General features: G+C 42.0%; 1 protein-coding gene across 8 annotated transcripts in view; it reads left to right on the forward strand.

The window, feature by feature from the left end:
• Positions 1-24,855, forward strand: part of ptprfa (protein tyrosine phosphatase receptor type Fa) — a 634,875-nt gene that overhangs the window by 405,697 nt on the left and 204,323 nt on the right. For all 8 annotated transcript variants that reach the window (XM_068036905.1, XM_068036906.1, XM_068036908.1 and 5 more), the window contains exon 7: positions 24,136-24,405. In XM_068036905.1, coding sequence (XP_067893006.1) covers positions 24,136-24,405 — 270 coding nt within the window. The remainder of the gene's footprint in view (positions 1-24,135; positions 24,406-24,855) is intronic.

Genomic DNA, 24,855 nt, shown 5'->3' on the forward strand with positions numbered 1-24,855 from the left:
CTTTCACCTCCTCCGACTCCCTGGACTTTACTGCTCTTGGTTCGCATGTTTCACTTGCATTGGTCCTTACTCCTCTGTTAGTACATTAGATCCACTGGTGCAGTGGTCTGTAGCCTGTGGCTCATTAAGGACTTGTGCAGCTCCTGACCTTGGTCAATCAAGCAAAATTTTGATGGTAATCAAATGGCTTGTTTTGTTCTTTTAAACTTTTATTAACATGAAAGTATCAATCAATTTACAACTTTTTTGTAAAAACCTTCAAAATGTTGTTGAAATGTATCTCTCCTATTTTTCATTATTATTGGCATTTGAGTAATAGCCGAAAATATTGTGTTTTTGACTAAATTTTTTTAAATGGCTTTTCTTGTTATTAAGGTTGCTGACCCCTGCCCTAGTGCATATTGCAAATGCGAGGCCACTGTTTATCTCTGCTGTGTCCCCCGATCAACCGCTAATGGCTCATGATGGATTCTTCATTCCTCCTCATTCTTCTGATTCCACTGACGATCTCCTGTAATACGCTGACCCTTGCACAGTTCCTGGATCCACTTTCGCCATAAATGTTTCTGAATCTGGACACTAGTTTGTGAATGCTGCAAGCTATTTCTACCCTTTCTACAAGTCAATTTCATACTGGCAGTGGACCTCAAGACTTGGACTCTTTCATATCTCTTCCTCCCTGTGCTCTGTCTACAACTACGGCATATTTCTCCTAAAATAAAAGCATAATACTGCAGATACTGGAAATCTGAAATAAAAACAGAAAGTGCTGGAACTACTCAGCAGGTCAGGCAGCATCTGTGGAGAGAGAAGCAGAGTTCATGTTTCAGGTCTGTAACCTTTCATCAGATGTGGCTGCAGAGGAGGCGGAGGCAGCCTATTCACTTGTCTTGGTTTGCAGCTGAGATGCACGTGCCTGTCGTCCTCGTCGTGGAGGTGCCAGTGGGGGCACCTCCAGAGGCTGCAGCACTGGCGTTATTACAGGGGCAGCCTCTGTCACTGGGCCCTTCTAAGTAGGTAGAAGTGGCCGAGAGCCTGAGTGGGTCATTGGGGTGTCTATCACTTGCAAATGTGCATTTCTGTCTTTTGGAGCACCAAGTAAATACTGACACCTGAAACCAGACATGTGAGCCTCCTTTTATGAATGGCGGTAGAGGAGGAGAAGAGTGATGAAGTGGTGAAGGAGAGCAAGGGTCCGTGAATGGTGACAGTGAAACCTCTGGGCAGATGTGCATCCTTTACTGGCGCTAAGGTTGAGCTGTTCCAGGCTGCCTCTTCAATGGAAGTGCTCTCATAGACAGCTCAGAGAGTCCCTCAGTCAGAGAGAAAAAGGATACCAGTGATGATGATGGCGGCCTGTGAGGGGTGGCACCCTCATCCTCCTCCGTGATCGCCTCAGCCCTTGGATGGCACTCCAGATGACCAGCTAGGGCGCAACTGGCATCCCCTCCAGACATCCCTGTAGCATCAGTGCCAATGACTGGTCAATGCTACATAGTGTGGCATGCATCATGTAAAAGTCAGTGCGCAGTTCCTGCATGCATTCCGTGTGCTCTCGCATATATCTCTCCATGAGGTTGGCCACTCTCTCAATGGAGGAGCTCACGCACTCAAAACCCTGAGGCAATGTGGCACATGAGTTGAAAGGACTCCTCCATTCTCAGCCTATGGCCGTGACACATGGGCACACATCTGTTGCTGCTGATCTAACTAGACCCTCCTTTTCTGGGACTCCGAGGCCCTGCATCTGTGCCCAACTGAGCATGGCTGTGTCTGTCCTCTGACGGGGACTGTCCACAGCTACCTCTGCCTCTATCACCTCCCCTCCTGCGCACTTGTGACGTGCTCCTCACCAGTGCCACCCTATCTAATCGCACACGAGGGACAACTGAGGTGACTCTATCTGCCCTGGTGGAGGGTTCTTTTGTAAGGTGTGACAGTGCTTGATTTGAGCTCTGCTTCGGCTGTGCTTGGCCCAGTGATGATGAGGTCTTATTGCCTCGATGTCTTTCCAAGACTAGTTCTCATGATCTCTTCTTGAAGAGTTGAAGCCTCTACATGTGCTGAGGCTTCCAACTGCAGCTCATTCTTTGGCATGCTGTCAGACAAGGTAGAGCACAATGAACGCATTGCACTCTCTAATCACCATCTCCACCACCGATGCCTATCTTGCCTTGCCCGACTTCTTCGTTGTCAGCACCCTAGCGAAGGCTATGGCTTCCTCCTCCATTGTGGTGATGTCGTGCAGGTATGCTACCCCTCCACTCATCTGGGGCTTCTCCAGGGCATTATGTGCCCGTTGCACCTGTAAGGACAAAAGAGAGATAGATAAGGCACTGCTGGCCTCTACGGCCAATGCCAACTGCTCCTATTCATCAGAAGCTGCATGTTTCAATGCTGGCAAGTCCTCAACAGAGCTAAGGCTCCTAGCCATTCTGAGGGATCAGTAAGAGCCCTGGGAACAGACTCCTCCCATGTTCAGGAGCAACATGTGTCCTCAGACTCCTCACCTAGTGTGTCTGCTGGAGGGTGAATACCCAGAGGCCTGTCCTGAGGGTTCGGCGTTGCACTCACCTTGACAGAGTAATAAAGTCATTGAAGCTCTTCCTACACCAGACCAGTTTCTGCACACCAGTCTCCGTCTGCTCACTGTATCGGCGACCTCAATCCAGGCCAGTTTGGTCTGAGAGGGTGGCCTCCTTCTGCCACCCTCCAGGAAGTGGACCACCTTCCTCTCCCTCACTGCCTTGGGATGGACCACTAGGTCAGCGTCAAAGATGGTGTGTAGTGGTAATGTCACTGGACTAGTATTCCAGAAGCCCAAACTAATGGCCTAGGGAGCTGGTGGAATTTAAATTCAATTTAATGAATTAAAATCTAGAATTGAAAGCCAGTCTCAGTAATGGTGCTATGAAGTTATCATCAATTATCATATAAACCCATCTGTTTCACTAATGTCCTTTAGGCAAAGAAATCTGCTGTCCTTACCTGATCTGGCCTGCATATGACTCCAGACCGCAGCAATATGGTTGACTCTTAACTGCCCTCTGAAATGTCCTAGCAAGCCACTCGGCAAGGGAGATTAGGGGTGGGCAACAAATGCTGGCCTTGCCAGCGATGCCCACATCCCATGAATGAATAAAAAAAGAATGAGGGGCTGCCCTGCCCTGGATTCCAGGCCTCTGCCTCTCCTGAGACATCTTCCCATAAGTAATGGAATGAAATGGCAGACTAATGGCTACCATGGTGTGGTTAAATCAGGCCTGCTCCCTTTTAGTCCTGCCACCGTTCCATCCCTGCGTCCACAGATTGACCGCCAATTAGCAGTCTGCCTTGGTGAAAATTGGGACCTTTGATTGTTCATCCATGGGGGCAGGATCGGGAACCAGAAACAGTCCCGATGTCTGTTTCCCACCACTGAAATAAAATCCTGCACATGGTCTCAATTGTACACAAAGCCATCTCCAACTGCTTCCTTGAATCCTTCATTACTCACGCTGCCCAACCCCGCCACTTCCTTCTGCATTGGCCCCAGGTAAAACTTCCCACAAGTCACTTCCAACAGCATTTTTAATCAACCAATTACCTAGTCTTTGCCCCTTCATTCAACGCAGTACTTCAGCTGTTGATATGCTCAGCCACTCCTTCATCCCATCTTGAAGCCCTTGTCTTAGCAAACAATTACTTGCTCACATTCGATTCCTTCCCTGATATAGCCGTCGTCTTCACTTCCGGAAGTCCATGGTGCACAAACCTGAGTAGTCCTGGCATGCAATTGGTTGGGTACCCATTAACAGATCTGGCTGGACTGTATCAAGTGCTGTTGGGCTTTGCTTTCCTCTCCCAAAACTATCTGCTACTCCAGGATCATGCTGGAGATTAAAGATGAGCCTCAGCTTATTTTCTCCAATGCCAACCATCTCTTTAAACCGTGCTCTCCTACCACCTCTACATTCACTTCTAGCAACAAATGTTAGGAGCATATGAATTTTGTCAGTATCATTGAGCTTCCTTTGCTGCTTATTCCCTTTCCTTTGCCCACCAAGCCCTAACTCTGCAGCTTTCTTTAGTTTCTCTCTTATCTCCCTTCATGTCCTCTCTGAGTTCATCTTGTCCTGCATCCTACTCCTTGTCGCCATTGCCAATAAACTGCTGACCACCTAACTCTTATCTGGTCCCAATGCTGGCTGACATTGTAAATGGTTTCCTCTGTAGGTGCTGTCCTCCCTTACTTTCAAAACCACCATCAACACCCCTTCTCAAAACATCTCTGTTCTTGCAAACTACCACCTGATCTCTAACCTCCCTTTCTTTTCTAGAGTCCTTGAATGTGATGGCACCCAAACCATGTCCATCTTTCTTGCAACTCCAGGTTCAAATCTCTTGAATCAGGTTTCCATCCGATACACCACACTGATAAGGCCCTAACCAATGTCACCAATTACATCCTCTTTGATCATGATGCATTTTCTCTTCCTGTCCTCTTCGAGCTGACTACAGCCTTTGATATGGTCAACTGCACTGTCCTCCTCTGTTATCCAGGTCAGTGAAAGAGTTTTCATTTGGCTATACTTTTACCAATTCTGTCACATACAGAGCATCTCCAGCCATTGGCTTCTCATTCTGCTCACAGAATAATACAGTGCAGAAGAGGCCCTTCGGCCCATCGAGTCTGCACCGATGCATTAAAACACCTGACCTGTTTACCTAATCCCATTTGCCAGCACTTGGCCCATAGCCTTGAATGTTGTGACGTGCCAAGTGCTCATCCAGGTACTTTTTAAAGGATGTGAGGCAACCTGCCTCTACCACCCTCCCAGGCAGGGCATTCCAGACCGTCACCATCCTCTGGGTAAAAAAGTTCTTCCTCAAATCCCCCTCAAACCTCCCGCCCCTCACCTTAAACTTGTGACCCCTCGTAACTGACCCTTCAACTAAGGGGAACAGCTGCTCTCTATCCACCCTGTCCATGCCCCTCATAATCTTGTACACCTCGGTCAGGTCACCCCTCAGTCTTCTCTGCTGCAGTGAAAACAACCCAAGCCTATCCAACCTCTCTTCATAGCTTAAGTGTTCCATCTCAGGCAACATCCTGGTGAATCGCCTCTGCACCCCCTCCAATGCAATCACATCCTTCCTATAATGTGGCGACCAGAATTGCACACAGTACTCCAGCTGTGGCCTTACCAAAGTTCTGTACAACTCCAACATGACCTCCCTGCTTTTGTAATCTATGCCTCGATTGATAAAGGCAAGTGTCCCATATGCCTTTTTCACCACCCTGTTAACCTGCCCTTCTGCCTTCTGAGATCTATGGACAAACACGCCAAGGTCCCTTTGTTCCTCGGAACTTCCCAGTGTCAGGGCATTCATTGAATACTTCCGTTTCACATTACTCCTTCCAAAGTGTATCACCTCACACTTTTCAGCGTTAAATTCCATCTGCCACTTTTCTGCCCATTTGACTATCCCGTCTATATCTTCCTGTAACCCAAGACACTCCACCTCACTGTTAACCACTCGGCCAATCTATGTGTCATCCGTGAACTTACTGATCCTACCCCTGACATAATCATCTATGTCGTTTATATAAATGACAAACAATAGGGGACCCAGCACAGATCCCTGTGGTACGCCACTGGACACTGGCTTCCAGTCACTATAACAGCCGTCTGTCATCACTCTCTGTCTCCTACAGCGAAGCCAATTTTGAATCCACCTTATCAAGTTACCTTGTATCCCATGTGCATTTGCTTTCTTGATAAGTCTGCCATGTGGGACCTTGTCAAAGGCTTTGCTCCTGGAATGTTACCTCCGAAGTCCCTGAAGAATCTACCCTTGGCCACCTTTTTCTCATCTACATGGCACATCTTGTTGCAGCTTCCAAAGACATAGCGGCAGCTTCCACTTATAAGCTGACAACACTCAACTCTACTTCTGCAGCTTCCAAGATCCTGCTGCTGCCCCCTGTTGTCAGACTGCTTGACCGATATGTAGTTGTGGATGAGCCATAATTTCCTCCTGTTAAATATTGGGCAGATGGAAGCCATTCTCTTTGATCCCACCACAAACTATATACTTCTCCCCAGCCACTGCCTCAGGTTGAGACACACTGTTCATGACATCTGTGTCTGTCCTCTGCATCACGAAAATCACCGACATAACATTGTCTTCCTCCGTCTCAGCCTGTGTGCTGCCAAATCTCTCAATCGTGCATTTGTCCCAATTATTTGACCCGATTATTGCAGTACTCACCTGGCCAGCCTCCTATCCTCCACCCTTCACCAAGACCAGTCAACAATCACACGTCATTGCTGACCTACTTTGGCTCCAAGTCATCCGTAGGCTCCAATTTAAAATTCTGATCCCCGTGCTTAACTCCTTTCATGAACTTGTCCCTTCCTGTCTCTGTAACCTCTATCAGCCCTGCAACTACTATTTCCCACCAACTCTTTCCGTTTCTCACATCTCGGCTTAAAAAAAATAACAAGGCTACATGGATAACATATACAGCTGTTCCTTCCTTTTTGAATGTGTGGATTGTTAAATGTTGATCTGGCTTTCTGCAAGATCTCTAAACCAGCAGCATATTAGGGGAATTAGATGACAGGTTGACTAATTCCAGTGACAATCAACTAACTGATTAATGCATTTATCAAACACTATAACCCTCAAGTGTTTCTCTGCTTTCAGCCTCTGTATGAGTGAGCTTACTTTTTTTCTTTATTCGTGGAATGTGAGTATCCCTGGCTAGGCCAGCATTTATTGCTCATCCGTAATTGCCCTTGAGAAGGTGGTGCTGAGCCACCTTCTGGAACCGCTGACATCCATGCGTTGGTACACCCACACTGCTGTTAGGAAGGGAGTGCCAGGTTTTGAACCATCAACAGTGAAGGAACGTCTATGTAGTTCCAAGTAAGGATGGCATGTGGCTTGGAGGAGAACTTGCAGGTGGTGATGTTCCCATAGGTCTGATGCCCTTGTCCTTCGAGGTGGTAGAGGTCACTGGTTTGGATGGTGCTGTTGAAGGAGGCTTGGTGAGTTGCTGCAGTGCATCTTGTAAATGGTACACACTGGTGGTGGAGGGAGTGAATCTTTAAGGTGGTGGACGGTGTGCCGATCAAGTGGTCTGCTTTGGCCTGGATGGTGTCGAGCTTCTTGAGTGTTGTTGGAGCTGCTGTCATCCAGGCAAGTGGAGAGTAATCCATCACACTCCTGACGTGTGCCTTGTAGATGGTGGACGACAGGCTTCGGGGGGGTTAGGAGGTGAGTTACTCGCTGTAGAATTCCCAGCCTCTGACCTGCTCTTGTAGCCAAAGTATTTATATAACTGGTGTAGTTAGGTTTCTGGTCAATGGTAACCCCCGGGATGTAAATGGTGGGGAATTCAGTGATGGTAATGCCGTTGAACGTCAAGGGGAGATGGTTAGATTCGCTCAATGGAGATGCTCATTACCTGGTACGTGTGTGGCCTGAATGTTACTTGTCACTTATCAGCCCAAGCCTGAATGTTGTGCTGCATGCAGGCATGGACTGCTTCAGTATCTGAGGAGTCTCAAATGATACTGAACACTGCCATCATCAGCAAGCATCTGACCTTATGATGGAGGGAAGGTCATTGTTGAAGCAGGTGAAGATGGATGGGCCTAGGACACTACCCTGAGGAACTCCTGCAGTGATATCTTGTTACTCAGATGATTGGCCTCCAATAATCACAACAATTTTCCTTTGTAGTAAGGTATGACTCCAACCAGATAAGAAGTTTCCCCCTGATTCCCATTGACTTCAATTTTGATCGGGCTCCTTGATACCACACTCAGTAAAATGCTGCTTTGATGTCAAGGGCAGTCACTCTCACCTCACCTCACCTCTGGAATTCAGCTCTTTTGTCCATGTTTGGACCCAGGCTATAATGAGGTCAGGAGCTGCGTGCGCCTGGCAAAACCCAAACTGAGCATTGATTAGCAGGGTTTTGGTGGGTAAGTGCCACTTGATAGCACTGTTAATTACACCTTCGAGCACTTTGCTGATGATTGAGAGTAGTCTGATAGGGCAGTAAATGGCTGGATTGGATTTGTCCTGCTTTTTGCGGGAAGGACATATCTGGTCAATTTTCCACACTAATGGTCGATGTTTTAATGGATTGTAGCTGTAGTGGAATAGCTTAGCTGGGGGCGCGACTAGTTCTGGAGCACAAGTCTTCAGTACTATAGCCTGGATGTTGTCAGGGCCCATAGGCTTTGCAGTTTCCAGTGCCTTCAGCCGTTTCATGATACAGAGTAAATCGAATTGGCTGAAGACATAAAAATTGGCATCTCTGATGCGGGGGACCTCGGAAGGAGGCCGAAATGGATCATACACTTGGCACTTGTGACTAAAGATGGTTGCAAATGGTTCAGTGTTGTCTTTTGCACTGACATGCTGGACTCCCCAATCGTTGAGGATGGGGATGTTTGTGGAGCCTCCTCCTCCAGTTAAATAAAAGCAAAATACTGCAGATGTTGGAAATCTGAAATAAAAACAGAAAGTTCTGGAAATACTCAGCAGGTGTGGCAGCATCTGTGGAGAGAGAGGCAGAGTTAACGTTTCAGGTCTGTGACCTTTCATTAGAACGGGCCCCCCAGCCTCCGAACCCATCTCAGGGAGACCCATAAAATTCAGTCCAATGTTTTTGTAATGGTCACTGTTTTAGACAAAAATGATTAAATTAAACCTGTGACTAAACTTAAAATGAATTTTAATTTACTGTGGGGAGGAGGGTGAAACTAACATAGCAGGTTTTGTCCTGTGGCTGAATATATTTTTTGGGTTCTACATCATAATATTGTTAGCACCCCTTGTCCATGACCAACATTCCTGCTTTGGGGAACTTGCAGACTACCTGAAAAGAAAAAGACTTACCTTCTGGTTAATATTATTAATGATTGGTGTTTTAGTGAATCAAATAGGAATCATAAATTGAACTTTGGGGTATATTATCTTGTCAAACCACTGGAACAGATTGTTGCTTTTAGTCATTTACAGTTACCAAATAACCTCGATATTGGAACTTTTATAGTTAGTGTGCCATTTATAACAGGCATACAATACTGCCACTGGCACACTGGAAAGAGTTGCATTCCCCAGATGGTGCCTAGGCCCTAAATTGGCCATCAGAGGTAGCACAAAGCACAGGGTAGTTTTGTTGGTCTTTCAGTGGGCTCCGTTGGTGCAGTGGCCAGCTATTGGGGTAAAAAAGAGAAAAGTGGCATTTAGAAGTTGCAGTTCTCTCCTTGAGCTGACTCATCTTATGCTGCCTTGGCAATATGAAAGCCCTTTAAATAGCAACAACAGTTGTAACAACTTTGTTTGTGCAATGTACACAAACTATTGATCTGTAGGTTGTGACATAGTGACTCAAAGTTTGCGATCAGAGGTGAAGCAAGGGCACTCCCCGCTGACCTCTAAATTAGTCTCGCTGAGAGATCCAGCAATCTTTCTGGCAAGAATTTCACCTCTGTTGTCGTGCAGTTGGACTGCAACTGAATGCACTGTTTTATACTGGACATTCCCAGCGTGGAACTTGAGAGATGTCATCAGGCTGTCCGAGCAGCCAGTCATATTAAAGGACTTTCACAGACACACAAACAGTGAACAAATAGCAGTAAAATAAAATCACTTCTAAAATTTTTTTGCGTGGAGTGAATTAAAAATTGGGACATAAACATGGGGTGAAGCTAAAATATTCCGAATTTTTAAAAAATTATTTTAAAAATTTGGCTGAGAAAAAGTCTACTAATTATACATTTAACAGCACTGCATGATTACAAAATTATTTTTTCAGGACAAGTTCTGTTCATCAAATGTTATCAGCCACATCACAGTTAAAAATCTAGTTGAACCTTATTGAACAAGGTGTAACTTTTTATGAGGTTTCTAATGGTGGTGTGGGAGCTGGAAAGTTGAAATCCTCACTGATGTCGGTGATTGCCAGCTCTCAGGGATGGGGGTCCACATCATAGCCTGTATTGGAGCCCTGAGTGACAGATTATAACATCAGGATTTCTACGCTAACCTGCACATGCCCGACATCCTGAAGTTGCGGTCAGTTTCAGAGGGTAATGATGGCAGATGCTGACCATTTGCCATCAGCGCCCTCGCCCCCCACAAAATATGGCCCAGTAATGCAGAGGAATGTTCGCATTACAGTGAGCACATCTGGTGTCTGATGGATAATTGGCATGACAACCCATGACAAATCCAGTAATTTTCTATATTTTATCCATGTAGTATGATTTTCAAAAATTAGTCCTGGGTCAGTGAAAAATACTGCTTTCTGGCTCCGTCCGTGCTGACCGTGATGTGTTTTCCTTTGGATAGACACGTGATTTTAATGTAAGCAGTCAGTTTCTGCTAGATCCAAGCCAGTGATGTAAGTCTGGAATAAAACCAACAGTCATGGCATTCACAATTTTCAGAAATTCAATCTAACTAGGGCTAATAGTCATCACAATTCAGAATTTGCTGTAATCCAACAAATGGGGAATTTCCCAAGATCTATCTGCATGAATTTTCTCTCCTTCCCACTACAGCCCACTTGATAGGCATTCCATCCACTACCTTAAACGTTCACTTTGTCCACCACTGGTACAGCATGGCTGCGGCGTGTACCATCTATGAGATGTACTGCAGCAACTCACCAAAGCTGCTTTGACAGTACCTACCAAACCCATGACCTCTACCACCTAGAAGGACAAGGGCAACAAGTGCATAGGAACAGCACCAAGTTACCCTCCAAGTTACACACACACCTGACTTGAAGATATATTGCCGTTCTTTCATTGTTGCTGGGTCAAATACTGGAACTCACCACTGAACAACACTGTGGGTGTATCTACACCACACGGGCTGCAGCGGTTCAAGAAGGTGGCTCACCACCACCTTCTCCAGGGCAATTGGGGAAGGGCAAAAAATGCTGGCCTTGCCAGTGATGTGACACATCCCATGAACAAAATAAAAAAGCTATAATTTATAGCATTTATTTACCAGAACAAATCACTTGTCTTACTGTTGATAAATATTGTGGTTTAGTAATATGAACTACACAATCTGATGCCTCATGGCATTACTTTGTTGCTATGTAAAACACCAAATTGATATTTAGCTTGATATTTGCACCATCTTTATGATGGTGGTAATCTCCTTGATCATTTCAATAATTGATTATATATTCCATTGTAAAAAAGATTTTCTAGGCACCTAGAAACATAGAAACATAGAAAATAAGAGCTGGAGTAGGCCATTTGGCCCTTCGAGTCTGCTCTGCCATTCATTATGATCATGGCTGATCAACTCAGTAACCTGTTCCCACTTTCCCCTCATATCCCTTGATCCCTTTCGCCCCAAGAGCTATATCTAACTCCTTCTTGAAAACATACAATGTTTTGGCCTTAACTGCTTTCTGGGTAGCGAATTCCACAGGCTCACCACTCTCTGGGTGAAGAAATTTCTCCTCATCTCAGTCCTGAAAGGTTTACCCCGTATCCTTAGACTATGACCCCTGGTCTGGACTCCCCCAGCATCGGGAACATCCTTCCTGCATCTACCCTGTCAAGTCTTGTTGGAATTTTATAGGTTTCTATGAGATCCCCCCTCACTCACCTACATAACTGCAAGAATGTTCTTGCCTTTTAGGAAGACAGAGGCCAAATGTCCAACCCGTTTTTCCAGATAGACCAGGCACATAGCATATAAGATTACCTCCATGCATTCATAATGTAATTTTCTTTCATGCAGTAGCCCAGGTCTGCATAATCCCAAATCTGCTTTCATTTTCCTCACATTTTTTTAAACTGGTTTTGGTTGTCCTAGGGAGGTTATTGTAAGTTTGGAAATTGATGCTGAATGGTTCCATGAGTCAGTGTACTTGTGTCATTATGCTATTTTTCTATACTACAACATCAAACTGTTGCACCTAATGGGTCAAAAGATGAAACAATTCATCCCAAGACTTGCAAAATATCACATTCTGCACCGGACAAGTTGTTCATGCTGAGAATAACAGAAGAATTGCATATTGGCATTCATCATTCCACTAAAATGCAAGGGATAGCAGTCATGCTTTATCTTTGGAATACCAACTTTTTGGGGAGGGGTAAAGCTGTCTGCATTGTTTGGACATGTTTCCCTATACCAGTTGGGGGAAAGGATAGAGCAAATGAAATCTAAAAGGAAAAGCTTTTTCCAGACATTGCCTCTGTCTAAAATATTGGAATTAGTGATGCTGAACTATTTCAGTTATAGTTCATCGTGTTTCTGTTTAAACTAAGAAGCCCTAAATGTAGTTGGATATGCCTTTGCTGAATGAATGCCCAAATATTTGTTTTGTTGTCAATTAATTTTCTTCATTTTCTTCTTCTCAAATCTCAATTTTGCTGATTTGTGGCCTAACCCTTTTCTCCTCTTTGAATTTTCATCGATTTTTTTTCTTGCTGTCATCTGACTGAAATAACTACTGTAACCTGGTTCAGAAGAACAGGATATTTCAACTGTGTGTGTTCCTGTTACAAATTTGCTTGCCATTAATAATGTTTCTATCCTGTAGTGCTTGGTCAAAACACAGAGCCAATGTGCTGAACAAACTAATCAAACTTTCTTTTATTACATTTTCAATTCATGAGTTCTTTTCAAGTATTTTGTACTGCATATATTTGAAGGGCTGGGAAGTGAAGCAGAGAAAAGCAAAACACACCATATAAACATAACTGTAAAATGGCAAAACTTGATGCATGTTCCATGTACAGTTAGCACTCTCCCACAGTGGAATTCCAATCAGTGTTGAGTCCCGGCAAATACCTGTAACACATTATGTCTGCTGTTTACAGTAAAGAAAATGGGGACAAATTTATTGAATTTTGTTATCCCTAAAACTTTAAGTGAGAAATCAGGAGAAGGATCTCATATAGTTATTGTCTTTATTGTCATCTAATATTACAAGCCCAATGGTTATTTTCATATATATGCCACTTGATTTTGTACTGTATATAAATTCCATCTGTGTTCACTGCTGAAATGGTTGTCTCCTGAAAATGTTTTTTCTTTATAGAGACCACCACAACACTTCCCAGCCTGGACTTAATGGAGTCATTTCACAACTGTTCTTTCTTCCAACAAGTGTGCAGTTATGGTAGAGTTGAATGTCCTCATGTGCAGAATTGTGGTTTTTATTTTTTTAGGGGTGTGATACAGGGTGCCATTATAACAAGACACGTAATCTTGTGCTGTGTGTGTGTCTGGTTTATGAATGTGCGTATGTGAAGCTGAAAAACCACCACACTATTGTCTTGTCTTGTTCTTTCAGTGCTGTGAGGATTGATGAAGCCTGGCCTGTTTTTACTCTCTGTGTTTTTCCTTGTCTTTTTATTCCCTCCTCATCCTCATTGCACTCTACCATCAAACCCTTCATCTCTCAGATCAGCGAGAAGGTTGGTCTCTTTCACTTCTTATCCACCTACGCCACGCCAAACGGACTGTCCTATAGTGAAACAGAGGAGAGCTGGGGTTTCTGGCTCCATGCCAGGCACGGCCTAGCCCTACCTGTTGGAATCTAATGACTTTCTGCTTAAGTGTCTTTAAAACCTTGTGAAAGTGTCAGCGTGCTGCATGTTGATGTTAGTTTCCATTCTCAATCACTGGCTCGGCTCTGTGCCGTGAGGAGAATTTTACCTGCTCGCTGCTTCTTTCACAGTTGGTAGCTGCATGAATATTACTTTGAAACAGAAATCCCAATTTCACTTTCAGATTTCAAAACTGTTGAGGTATTTGGTCAGATTTCACTTTTGTTTGTCATAAATACCAAATGTTATTACTTCAAATTTCTTAAATCAGATCATCTATTCTGAAATTATTCTACATTTAAAAATATATGATTAATAAATCCTTTTTGGAATAATTAGCCAACCTCAAAAAAGCTTAATTATGTTTGGCACAAATAAATCGATTTTATAAATATTTTGGTATTCTAGAATATTGAAATTAACATCATTGAGACATATAGGGATCTGTGCTGGGGCCTCAACTTTTTACAATTTATATAAATGACTTAGAAGAAGGGACTGAAGGTATGGTTGCTAAATTTGCTGATGGCACAAAGATAGGTAGGGAACTTGTCAAGAGGACATAAGGAGGCTAAAAAGGGATATAGATAGGTTAAGTGAGTGGGCAAAGACCTGGCAAATGGAGTATAATGTGGGAAAGTGGGAAATTGTCCACTTTGGCAGGAAGAATAAAAAAGAAGCATATTATCTAAATGATGAGAGATTGCAGAGCTCTGAGATGCAGAGGGATCTGGGTGTCCTAGTGCATGAATTGCAAAAGGTTAGTATGCAGGTACAACACGTAATTAGGAAAGCTAACAGAATGTTATCGTTTATCGCGAGGGGAATTGAATACAAAAGTAGGGAGGTTATGCTTCAGCTATTCAGGGCATTGGTGAGACCACATCTGGAGTACTGTGTACAGTACTGGTCTCCTTATTTAAGGAAGGATGTAAATGCGTTGGAGGCAGTACAGAGAAGGTTTACTAGACTAATAACTTGGAATGGGTGGGCTGTCTTGCGAGGAAAGATTGGACAGGCTAGGCTTGTATCTGCTGGAATTTACAAGAGTAAGAGGCGACTTGATTGAAACATATAAGAACCTGAGGGGTCTTGACAGGGTGGATGTGGAAAGGATGTTTCCCCTTCTGGGAGAATCTCAAACTAGGGGTCACTGTTTAAAAATAAGGGGTCTCCCATTTAAGACAGAGATGAGGAGAGATTTTTCCTCTGAGGGTCGTGAGTCTTTGGAATTCTCTTCCTCAAAAAGCAGTGGAAGCAGAGTCTTTGAATATTTTGAAAGCAGAGATAGATAGATTCTTGATGAGCAAGGGGGTGGAAGGCTATTGGGGGTAGGTGGAAATGTGGTGCAATCAGTTCAGCCATGAACTTATTGAATGGTGGAGCAGGCTCGAGGGGTCGCGTGGCCTACCCCTGCTCCTAATTCGTATGTTCGTATATATAATGAAGTCACACTAACTATAGTAAATAACAACAGAAAATGCTGGGTACACTCAGGAGATCGGGTGGTATCTGTGGAGAGAAACAGAGGACAGAATTTTATTCTGCCCTTGGATGTGGGCACAGAGGTGGGGGTGGCAAACAAAATGGCAGGGGGTGCCGTTCCTGCCATTGCCTGGGCCCCTTGCCGTTTTGCCTAGGACAGGGAAGGCCGAGGACGGCCTTCCCACCCCCGGCCAATTGAAGCCCTTAAGTGGCCAATCAATGAACACTTGGGGGCCTCTCCTCGCCTCCACCTCAATTTTGTGGAAGGCAGAGGGGCCCACCACCACGGGAAAATGCCACCATGTAAAGCCTGGCAGCCTGCTAGCAGGGTCAGAGCGGGGTTTCCCTCCTTTGGGGGACCCCTACCCCGGAAGATACCACCCCCCCTCCGCCCCCAATCCTCACCAACCTCCCCGACCCCACCCCATTGCCGGGACCTGCCTGAAAGGCCCCAGCGACCCTGACCCTAATCACCTTTGTCGGGGGTCTCCTCCCCTCTTCGTGCTGCAGGGCCTCTTGCAATACCAGCCGTTGTCACTGCTCCCAGTAGTGCTGCTGGTACTGCAGAGCTGCTGGCCCTCCGATTGGCTGGCAGCTGTGGAGGATGAAGCTTGTCCCTTAAAGGGATGGTGTCCCCAACAGTGGGAAGTTAATTGCCTGCCCATTAAATGGCTTCAGGGATCTGATGGAGGGCCAAGGCAGGGTCTCCCCGGTCTTCCGGCCTGCCGCCGGGGCCCATTCGCCAGAATAAAATGCAGCCCAGAGATACTGCATCCACAGTAGTTTGCTTTTGTTATACTAACTATTGTGTCTGGACTGGGGACTTCACCTATAAGAAATCTGCTGTTATCCCACTAACTACAGTGGTCAAGATGGAATTACTATACTCTGAAATGTAGCCCTTCCCAAGCACAAATTCCCTGGGGTTTACTAAAATTGTCATTGATTGTTAAGATTTCTGTGTTTTTTCACAGGTTTCCCAGTCCAGTTCTCTTTATTCACCCTTCTATAAAACAATAGGAGCATGTCACTTTGACATCTACATAGGTCTCACAGAGTGAGATGTTATTGTAATATTTGATTGAAGTGTTCTAACAGAGAATAAAACTCTGTCTTTAGAAAAGAACAAAGCATATTCATGGATTCAGAATGAGGAGTTTACTCATTTTCAAACACCAAGTTTTATGTTGCTTATGCACATGAGGATGTTTTGATCAGGTCCTGTTTCAAATACCATACCTCTTTTTTTATATGTCCTGTGCATGTAAAGCAGGAGCTGGGATAGAGAGAGACATTATGCATACAGTGGAAAACAGTTGTGACTTGTACAAAATTATATTGCAGTACACTGAAATTCTGCCTCCAAAAACTCCAACCATACCAAATCCTGTAAGCTGCTTTTGCTCATACTTTTCCAGACAATATTCTGACTGTGCTTTAATGTTCATTATCCCAGTAATGCTGCAAGGTTTGAATGTTTGAATTTTGTGGCAATGCTGTGCCCTAAAATTAAAACTATTAAACCCAGCAGTATTACTCGTGTACGTACAAGTTGCCTATAGGAAACTGATTCAGTCACTGAGAATGGAGGTATACTTCTTTAGCTGTGAAGAGCTTTGGAACATCCTGAAGTCATGAAGGCACTATATAAATGCAAGTTCTTTCCTCCTTTCTATCAGCAAGTCTGAAATTGGGTGCAGTCTATCAAATGGAATCCAGTCTGGGTTACTTTACTTTGGAAGCTTCTACTCCACATGGGTTGACTCTCTTCTTCCCCTTGAATTGGTCCAGCAGGCCACTTAACATAGGAAACAGGAGCAGGGCCCGTCAAGCCTTCTCCACCATTCAAACAGATCATGGCTGATCATCTACCTCTACGCCATTTTTCCCCACTATCCCCATATCCCTGATGTTATTAGTATCCAGTATGTCAAATTACTACAAAGTGAAGGGAATTTAAGGAGATGGCATAAGATGGGCAACAACTGCTGGCCTTGTAAGTGATGCCTACATTTTGAGAACAATTTTTTTTTTAAATGTAGTGCTAGTAACGGTGAAATTCATACTGGCTTATGTCCTTTGCCTAATTATATATTCACTTTGATATGAGTGGTTCTGTGGCCAATTGGACATTCGTCCCACGTTATTATTGAATGTAAGTTGAAAGGGGAATGAAATCCAAGCCAATAAAAAGCTTAATTAAATCTTCTTTTATTCAAAGCTTTTGCCCATTTCTCACAATCCTAAAGATATTGCCTTTACAATGACCCTGGTGGGCCCCATTTCTGCCTCTACAATGACCCTTGCATGCCCCTTTTCTGCTTCTACAATGACCTTGGTGGACCCCATTTCTGTCTCTACAGTGACCCTGATGGGCCCCATTTCTGTCTCTACAATGACCCTGATGGGCCCCATTTCTGTCTCTACAATGACCTTGGTGGACTGCAGAAAAACTGTAGGTAACACAGCTAGTAGGTAATCATAAATCAATACTGTGTCGCTGATGACTGTAGTACTAAGGTGGCAGAGGGTCTTGGAAAGGTGTTTAAATCTCAAAATAAGAACAAAAGCCAGCATTATAAAGTACCCAATAATGTAAGAATTAAAACTTTAACCATTGCATGCCAGATATCCATATAGCTTCTCTGAAATTAGTAATTTAGGATTGTAAAAACTGCTCAATTGAAAAAAGGCCAAGGTTCATTTAGTTCACCTACTATCCTGGTAGTTGCATGATACAACAATAGTGGAGTTGTTAACTAATCCTAGCAATTAATCTCTATTAATTAGTCTGCAACAGACCTAGCCATGATCTGAGGAAAACCACAAAGGTGGAGAGCATTGGAAACTTTGTGCCAATTATAGCAAATTAGGGATAGTTTTGTGGAGTAGACACTGGGTTGGCTCTGCGCTGAATTTAATAGTCACTAAATACTCAAGGTCCTAAATAAAAGGCAGTGGGATGTAGCGCAATTGTCATGTGTTTAAACTTCAGAATAACTTCATGGAAAGAGTAAAATGCGACATCTACCTCTCAACATCTGAAACAGCCAATCGGTGATGTAGTTGACAAAACTCTGGGACACTCCTTTGATTGCACGTAGCACTAATCCTGTCTTCCACCTCAATTTGCACATCTTTATGTGGAGTATAGTAACCCCATCTCTTAAACCAATAGCTTTTGCAAGTAGTCAGATTTTTGTATTACATTGGGTAGTACATGATTTTTACTGCATTTTGTTATCAATGTGAAGGCTCAGGTACAGAGACAGTGTCACAGAGGAATTATAAAATGGGCAAATGCACTTCAGTGCACAATTAACAAAGCCATCTGAAAAAGGGACACAGTAGATACATTTTAGGCAGAGGCTGTAGTATAAAAGTGGCAAGTGTGAAGGACCATTAGAGAAAAAAAATGAAAAATAAGCATAGCCTGTTGTACAACCATTCAAAGTTTGAGAGGAACTAATGTCAATGCTTAGAATGGTACCATCTGCTGGAGATTAGTAGCAATGTAAACATTTGAATATAAATGTGTGAAGCTCTGCCTTCCACAGTTTCACAATAATATGAATAGACACTCAATATGGCTTCTTGCTTTCACCATTGTGAAAATATTGGCAATACTACATCCTGCAGAGTAGCATAAAAGTTGCATTAATTAAAACAAAATTTGTCAGTAAGGTGCTCTTCTATCCTTGTCTTTTACTCTTCTTTCTTCATTCACACTTTTTCACTGTTTCCTTCCCCCACATACAATTGATGTTAGGATAGTCTTCCCTTTATAGCATTCCCTTGTTTTCTCTTATTGGGAGAGAGAGAAAATGAAGGAGAAAAACAAATCTGACTGCAAAACTGCGACTTCAAACTTTTTCTCTACTGGTATCAGGTCACACACAATTCATGGCAGGAATACCTTTTGGATTTAATTTCTGAAAGTGATACTAACCTTGCTTTTTAAAGCTTGTTTTCTTCCCCAAATTTGTAACATTTAATTAACAACATCAATCAGACACATTTACTTTGTTAATTCAAAACGGAAAATCCCGGGCGTTAAAACTTCCCTTGGAAATTTGTTTTGAGGTCACTGGAGGAACGATAGTGGCTTGATTCAAAGCCATTAAACAATATCAGCTACCAATGTGAAAGAGACAAAGCAATCTATAAATGTTGTATGCTAATGCTACTGTGAATGTGAGTCAGAGCATGTTGAAATATTAATCTTTTTACCCTGCCTTTATTTCTTCCTTTGTGAATTTCAGGTTAATATATACTATTATAGATTCTTGCATGCTGTTCTTGGAAGAACATGGGGTTTTACTCCAACATACTAACTTTGCATTTCATTTTATACATAACATCCAACAAATAGAAGCATCACCACTGCTGCAGTCTCCATTTGGCAATGTTCATAAGGGATTGACGGATGTCTGGTATTATCATTACTACCAATACTAATATCTGAAATCTTCAGATCAGCTGACAGGGTTAAACAGAAAAGGGAAAAGTGGTGCAGAATTGAAAGATTTGGAAATGAAAAGCTCCAACTGCAAGGCAATGATAAACTTGTCATTTGTATTTGAAAATATAATCTGATTTGTTATAATTGTCTTTAGGGGAAAGGCTCCCTTTGAGTGATTCTGTTGATTGAAGCAGTTTCAGCACTATAGAATTTCATTTTTATGCCAAAAATTTAAATTATGTTCAAGTCAATTTATCTTCTGTAGTCCAATATGCAGAATATTGTGATTGGCTATTACTATAGTATTGGCACAATGCTGACACCAATATCAGTTGAACCCTGATTTCAAGTGGGACTGGGATGGATGCAAAAATAATTCTAATACTGAAATTGACTGAATTTGTATCCTCTGGTTAATTATGTGATGATTTGAACAAAATTTGGCATGTTAACGGATAGCAACCAGTTTTTTTTTAAAAGTAGTTTCTAATAGTTGAGATGTGACTGTGCCCAAACTAGATTAAACTGTTTTCACAATCTCTTTGACCATCAGGTATTTTTACTTGATGGCCAGTTAACTTTTGTGAATGCAATTTACTTTTTACTTTTTGGTCGTGCACTGTGTTGCACATGTTTGCCTGCTCAATGCATGCTGGCATCTGCAGTTAAGTGAAGCAGTATGTCTCCTATATTGGTAAGTAATGTGTCTCCTCTAATTGGATGCAATTTCATTTATGAAGGCCAGAACCTAGGTATCATATCCTCATTTTTAGCAGCAGCCTTTGTTAGGAAGAACTGTCATGTTGGAGGCTACAAATCTATCTAAAATTTTGTAAACAGGAATATTTAATTTCCTGTCTTCAATTGTTTTGTATATTTTTGTGTGGAAAATAGATCACATCCTTAATTCCATCCCATTTGTAATTGATACAGAATGGAATTTGCAGAGATCTGAGAGAAGATTGTTTCCTATCTTAGAGCCATGTAGCTCAAAATGAAATATTAAAAATACTGTATCACTATTCTCTGCAGTAGAGTTATGTTTGGTTTGAATTCTCAATCTAACTCTGATGGTGGAAAATTCAGATCATTTTCATCAATAAAGTCACATTAAGTGATGCTTTGGCTGTTTCATGTGATTGGCGGTGATACAAAAATGCCTTACAAATAGAACTTTATTGAATAAGAATTTGGAGAAACTAACAGTATAAATGAACTATGCAAAATAAGGTAAAGTATATACCAACCAATTCCCTGTGTGGAAATTGGTCCCTGCATTTGAGAACTTGAAAGAAGGCATCAAATACACAAATATGATAAAGAGACTTTATAGTCGTTACATTTCCTTACACTGGTGCAGATAAAAGAAGCATTTTGTATAGAAATAGAATTTTGAATATCCATCCCAGTTCTGATACTTAGTATCTAATGTTCTGTTTACACAATTCCATTGCCAACATCAGAAGGCAAAACTCTGCACCTGTGACATGAACTGTGAAAGTGTATGGCATGCTTTACTCTAGTGCATGCCTATTTGTTTTATACGTGTGGGAGTTTGTGCAAACCATTTTCTTTCCACATTTGATTGCAGCAGCTCTTTATGTTCCCTCTTACTCTGGTTCTTTGACTTTTCCTTGCATTAAACTGCATGGGAGCTGTAAGCCTGATGCATGTTGATTGAATGTAAGCACACTGCATTTTAAGCTTATGAGCCAAGCTTTTGCAAATTGGTCACTGCAAATTTTCAGTGCAGTGAAACAAACTCTCCATTATCAAGTTTATCCGAAAGCTATTTAAAAAGTGGTGTTTCATTTCTGTAAAGCAAGACTGATGTGTCAGAATTTATAGTCTGGAGATGTTCAGTTTGATAAATCGCCATCATGTTGAAACCATTTCCATTCCCATGAGTAATGGCGGAGTTATTCTCTGTAACTACTTGCACATTAAATAGTAACAGAAGCAAAACATCCAGTCTGGAGAGCAACAAGCAAGCTTCATAACACTGCAGCTAATCTAAACCAGATATTATAGTCTCAAACAGATAAAATACCTTTGATGATCAGTATGATGTCCTACCAATAATCCATCTTATGGTATTACAGAACACTATAGCAGTAGCAAAATGATGTTTACATGGACTGAAGAATATATTTCTCAGAATTTATATCTAAATAACTACATTCCAATGGTACAGAAGCCATCTATTGTGAGATTTTTCTTGCAATATGTTAGCTATTACATCTGGTGTCATCCGGGTTGGGTTAACTGAGGATTTGTGAGTTTAAAACAGTATGTTAGCATAAGAATTCCAACTTGAAAAATTGGCAGTTGCAAGCACCCCACCACCACCCAAACATTTTTAAAAGTATTTCTCATCATGTTTGATTTTTCTCCTGTTGCAGCTTGTAGTGAAGGATGATCTGGACTGGGTGATTAATTCACAACTTGTATTATCATTTTGTGAATAGCCAGCAGGGTGAGGTATACAGTTCTTTTTTGTCTTTCTCCCACCCTGAGACACAAAGAGGACCATGCAGGACTGTAGTAGTCCTGGGAAGAATGAATCACATGAAGGTAGCTGAGCTGGGCAAGGTCAGGTGATACTTTTGTAACTCAAACCAAATGCATCAAATGATCAAGCAACCTGGACCTGGTACTTGCAGTCTGATTGATACGTCATGTGCTGCAGTCTCAATTCTACTGCACTGCCCTTGAATGACTAATGCCAAACAAAATTATGGGGGAAATTTTCTCTCCAGAAAAATCTTAATTGAAAGATGCCAGGTGCATAATTTTACAAGGGCTTTGCACTTATACAAATATTTGTTATACAAACACTGCAGTATCCCTAAATGTAAACATTTGAAAGCAAAGACAAATAATATTTGAGCATAGTTTATTTTGATATTCAGCTAATGGTTTGATTACAATTACTTTGTAAATGTAGAAGAACAAAAACTTCTATAGCCTACTCTACTGGTTCCCAAGATGCTGATGGCTAGCAACAGATTGACTTCCATTGCATTTATAAGATTAACAAAATTATCTTTAGTTATTACTGCACTTTGTACCATCATTCCCTTTGAGTACTTGTCAAGATTTACCTTACTATTTGGTTGTAATGCAACACAAGTTGCGTGATGGGACAGAGTTATCATAGGTAACTGGTAGTTTTGAAAATGTTGGGTAAAGAAGCTTCAGCAACCCACCAGCTATCAAAATCTCTTCCCATTGTTGCTAGACTTCTTCCATTTGTTTCCTTCCCACGTCATACAGCCAGAATTTGAGTTTAACTTGGTACACCATTACTTTTTTTTTTAACAATTAAAACCAATTTTGGCCTAGCCAATTCCCACATTCAGTCACTGTGCCAGATGCATTTTGGTTTATGCCTGATGTTGAAATAAAAGCAATATAAAGTTTGAAGAGATTTTCAAATTTCTATTCCTTTTTTATTTTGTTTAAAAAAAGAGAAATCACATGCATTATTCAATTTATTAATCAACTATTTATTTGGTATCATGTTAATACCCTTCTGAATATTTTACTACAAATTTAATTCTGTATCAAATTTGTGAACAAAGTTTAGTGTTGTACAATTCTGCCCCATTTGTAGAATTTGCCAACCAGCTGCAGGCTTATATTTTGTTGAACCCTGCAGCGCCATTTTAAAGTGTAACTTTTTTTTTAGAAAAAGGGTGATACATCTTTTATGTTTTGCATTCCTTAAATTCTGGAAAGAACATGATGCATAGATAGTTGTGAACAGTCATTCTTCTTGTTTCTGCTCTATGCTGTTCTTCACAAGTGTTTTGCCCTATGAATATAGAAGTGGAAGTGATGCTAAAATCTGCGCCTGTCCAGCAAGAACTAAGCTGTTCTATATTCTGGATTTGGAGAAATGATACTTTGTTATATTCATGATTACATGTTCCTCTGCAAGTTGAGAGAGGGAATTAATAATATTATGCTCAGAGAGTGCTGTAAGTGAAGATACTTGGAGGGATTAACACACTGCTATGCGTATATGTTAGGGCACATTGTTCCTGCAGCTCTCCACATGAGAGTCATCAAAGTTAACTTAGCTGTCTAGAGTTTAATTGCAAATCTCCCGGATCACTCTGGTATTTCCCCATTAGGGTAACCCCTTCATTAAATCTGCAAAGGATCTTTTGAACCCAAAATTAAGAGGACACCCTGATATCTAATATTATCTTTAAAATTGAATATTCATGGCTTAATAGGATAGCAACTCCACATTCTGATCCATTTTATTTTAAAATACTAGTTACAATTCAAATGCAGGTGTGTTTCTTTTGCTCAAAATCACATATAGCCAAATGGAGAAGTCTGTTCTGTGCTTCTGTTTTTCTCATGCAGGTTTAATTTACAGCATACACTACACATTGTTATCTGGTGCTTACATTATTAAAGCATCACCTATATAGATTTTATTACTGCAGTTCATTTTCAAATGAAGCAGCTGATTTTTACCAAAGTACCTTGGTGTGGTGGGTGGATGTGGCTTGTGCCCCCTGCATGGTAACAGTTGAGACTTTTTTTTGATACTACCACAAATATCTTCCTTTTCAGTGCGCCGAGTCCCCCCTCGGTTCTCTATCCCACCCACTAGCCATGAAGTGATGCCGGGGGGCAGCGTTAATCTCACCTGTGTAGCTGTGGGGTCACCCATGCCCTATGTGAAATGGGTGGCTGGAGCAGTGGAACTGACACCAGAAGAGGATATGCCTGTTGGACGGAATGTTCTGGAGCTGGTTAACATTAAGGAATCCAGGAACTACACATGTGTTGCCATATCTTCACTGGGTGTTATTGAGGCAACAGCACAAATAACAGTTAAAGGTAAGCAAAGAAAAGAATGACTGACTGTAACATTCATAGTCACCTGGCCTCATTAGTTAGAGAAGTACATCTTTGGTGGGAGTGTGTTCATATTTATCTCTCTGTTGCCCTCCCCTCCAAAAATATGGATAGGTTACAGCTGTGGTTCTGTTCATCTGTACCCAAATGATAAAAGTAATATTTTTAATAGCTTCATAGAATTATCTAATTATGGTCAAGTTTGCAGTGCATGGATTTCTCTCCTTTTTGAGTTGGGTTTGGTCCAATTAAAGTCCAGAAGGCAATATTTCTATTTGGAATCCAAAGTTGTGATGGTAATTTGGCAGGCAGCAAATGCTGACTATGATTTAAGGTGCAATATGTATTCAAGGCTGTTGAATTTTTCTAGTTCCTCATTTTGTGATATCTACTCAATTTTAAAATTTGATTAGTCAGATGTCGAGTAATTGA

This window comes from Heterodontus francisci, chromosome 8 (genome assembly GCF_036365525.1).
Source record: "Heterodontus francisci isolate sHetFra1 chromosome 8, sHetFra1.hap1, whole genome shotgun sequence".
Classification (NCBI taxonomy): Eukaryota; Metazoa; Chordata; class Chondrichthyes; order Heterodontiformes; family Heterodontidae; genus Heterodontus; species Heterodontus francisci.